General features: G+C 35.1%; 1 protein-coding gene across 1 annotated transcript; it reads left to right on the top strand.

Annotated features, from left to right (window-relative positions):
- On the top strand, positions 1–2,899 carry LOC133202494 (XK-related protein 6-like). The gene is made up of 4 exons (XM_061338334.1): positions 1–337; positions 379–697; positions 1,516–1,733; positions 2,240–2,899. Exons 1-4 carry the CDS (start codon positions 1–3, stop codon positions 2,812–2,814), a joined length of 1,449 nt encoding a protein of 482 aa, XP_061194318.1. The 3' UTR covers positions 2,815–2,899.
- Positions 2,900–3,179: the final 280 nt, after the last annotated feature.

Here is a 3,179-nt window from a genome sequence, read left to right as displayed (position 1 = left end):
ATGGAAAACCATGAGAACCGGAAATGTAAAGTGATATTAACCAGACGATTAGCCGATCAACGTAAGGTGGATGTTGAAGGAGTGTGTCTCAGACCGATCAGGAATGGACAACATGTCGAATTTACAAACCAGAGAATCTACGACCGAGAATCCAGGTGCTTCCTATGTACGAGTTCTGCAGACGAAGTCGACCATCTCGTCGGTTTGCGCGTGGATCATTTAGAGACGGGCGACTCTTCAGTCGGTGTCGGTGTTGACGAATCAAAAAAGAAAAATGGACAACACGTCGAATTACAAACCAGAGATTCTACGACCGAGAATCCAGGTGCTTTCGAAAGTAAGAGTTCTGCAGACGAAGTCGACAATCTGGTCGGCCAGCGCGTGGATCAAACAGAGGCGGTGTCCGTGTTGACGAATCAAAAAAGAAAACAAATCAGTTTTATCCATTTTCTTGCATCGATTTTATTGGCATCAGTATTTCTCTGATATTTTTTTGCATTGATGTTTTTACGGACATTTTGTTGGCCAAAAGCTATTACGACGATGGAATGATGTTCGAGTGCGTTTTGACGTCATCCCTGGTAGCTGCTGCATTTTTAGTAACTGGAATCTTAAGTTCGATCTGGCATACTCAGGAACCATCCCGCCGAAATATCTGTTTATTGATTCTGATGTTTCCATTTGCTACTATAGAGAGGTAGACTTGATTATGTCATTTGACATGAGTAGGGATGGGGAGGGGTAATCATTTTATTTTCTCATAACGTTAACCTAGCTCCCCCGGCTTTACATTTCCCTCGGCCCCTTCTATCTTCTTCTATTCCCATCCTTTTACATCACCTCTTGTCGTACTTTCCTGTCTCATTTCTCTGAAAAAATGTTAAAGAATACACGGGTTTTTAAAAATGCAACAAACAGTGATACAATGGATTTCAAGTTATTTCATGGCTAAATCATGTAGACATTAATGCACTTTTCCTGTACGTAAGCATCTTCGCTAGCCAAGGGTTTCTGATATGCTATGAGGAGAGTAGCGTATCAGAAACCCTTGGCTAGCGAAGATATGTAAGGATTAAGACATGGTCAGGTTTGTGATCCCAGATAACCTTTAGCGTGTAAGAGTTCCAAACAACTCATAGATAATATTCTGTCAATGTGTTTCATACTTAAATGAAGTTAATGTGCAACAGTCCTTAGATCTAACATGAAATATTCTTCATAATCACATTTTTGAGTCATATATTAATGAATAGTCCTGTTGATTAGTGCGTAACAAGCAATTGGTTAGGCCTACTATTGATTAAAGAGAAATAACAATACAAAAAAAAAATGAAATGAAGAATGTTCAAGTCACACAAATCATTTTTAAATGTCATCAAAAACGAGCTGAGTTAACATTTTTTCTGGAAAAGTGGGTCACATATTATATACATGTACATAAAAGGATGTTATTACTTATAATATTATAATATAGTTTCTTATATTCTTTAAAAGTAACATTATTGTTTTTTACAGAAATATAACCTACGTATTTCACGGCTGCAAAAGCAAGCAGAAAGGCATTAACAAGCACTATCATTACATAGAGATGATCTACAATGATAGAGATGCCAGTCTACTAAGAATGTTTGACGCCTTTATTGAATCCGCTCCCCAACTGGTGCTACAGATCTACCTCATTCTGAAGGAACAGGAGAATCTCAAAGATTGTGAAGACATATCGATTCACAGTCGTAAGTTTCTTTTTTCCGGATTTTATCAAATTTATGGAAGCGCCACGAGTTGTCTTGAACCGGATATTGATATTTTTGAGTGCAATCTTAAGATAACATAATTATTTCAGAAGTCATTTAGTAAGCATCTAAAAGAAGTTATTTTCTTTCTGATACCATAGTAGTTATATGTATTTTACATCGATAAATCAAGGTAATGGATTACATGCATGAATTTACCACAGCAATCTGAAGCTCTGTTGTGTATTTCCTCAATATTTACGATTAGCTACTCAAAATTCTGCTATACTTTAAAATTGTATATTTCCGTAGACTATACATCTTGAGAAGCTGGTTACTAATTCAAAAAATATCAAGCTGTAAAAATTCAATTTACCCATATAGATTTTTAAGTTTGGCAATTAAATACATAATATACAGCCATTGGACGATTTTTAAATCACATACATATGAGCATTGTGTTATATTTCGCTGCAACACTTTACCATTTTTTGGTTAATTTTCAGATATCCTTAGACTGTTAACAGTTCTCTCCTCTTGGGCATCTGTCACGTGGTCTGTGACTGCTTACTATCGAGCACTCCGTGTGAGCAACGCTATGCACAAAACGAGACAAAAAACGATCTTTGCTGCAACAGGATACTTCCTCTGGAGAGCGTTTGAAATAGGACCAAGAGTATTGGCATTAGTTATGATTATTCTAATGAACGGCATCATTTTTGCAGTAACAGTAGTCTTTCATTGGATTGTTGTTATCACGTGGTCATTTGCGACGAAAATGAGGCCATACAAGAAAACCCACGAAAACATTATATTTATTTTATTCGTTGGATTTGTGCAGATTTTTTCTTTCATGAATGTCAGTCCCGGTAAATCTCGATACCATGCCCTTTTATATTATTTATTCTTTTACACTGAGAATATCACTATACTTATTTTATGGATTTTGGCTAAAAATATTTCCTTTTGTCCTTGGATTTATTACGGGTCAATTGGCATTGTTTCTGGTGGCCTTATGTTCAATTTAGTTTTTATTATATCATTTTATAAGCTGTGTCACCCCAATACAGCCATTTGTTAAATAAATCTTTTGTAGAATTCACAAGTTATTCTATAAGTATGGTTGTTCTTTGATTCATATTTCTGCAGAGGGATCATTTAAGGATTCTTGGTGATTGAGACAGGTTGAAAAATTTTTAATTTACTGGAAGGTGGTAAATGCAAAATTTACAACATGATATAAAATTTGCATTTACATTCACTTCGTAAATGTAAAACTCACAAGATGATATAATTAGCTAAATTCCTTGTTGTTGCTTCGCAAGATTGCCTTAATTTATTGAAGTGAATTAAAACTCTTATACGTAACTTGTTTATTTAATATCATTAAAGTATTAATAATATTAGTCAGCTGAAGTAAAAGGAGACATTTTGGGAGAGATTAAA

Source organism: Saccostrea echinata, unplaced genomic scaffold (genome assembly GCF_033153115.1).
Source record: "Saccostrea echinata isolate AGI-Se365-2 ecotype Australia unplaced genomic scaffold, CSIRO_AGI_Sech_v1 ptg000047l, whole genome shotgun sequence".
In the NCBI taxonomy this organism is placed as follows: Eukaryota; Metazoa; Mollusca; class Bivalvia; order Ostreida; family Ostreidae; genus Saccostrea; species Saccostrea echinata.
This window is presented reverse-complemented; position numbering and strand designations above follow the sequence as displayed.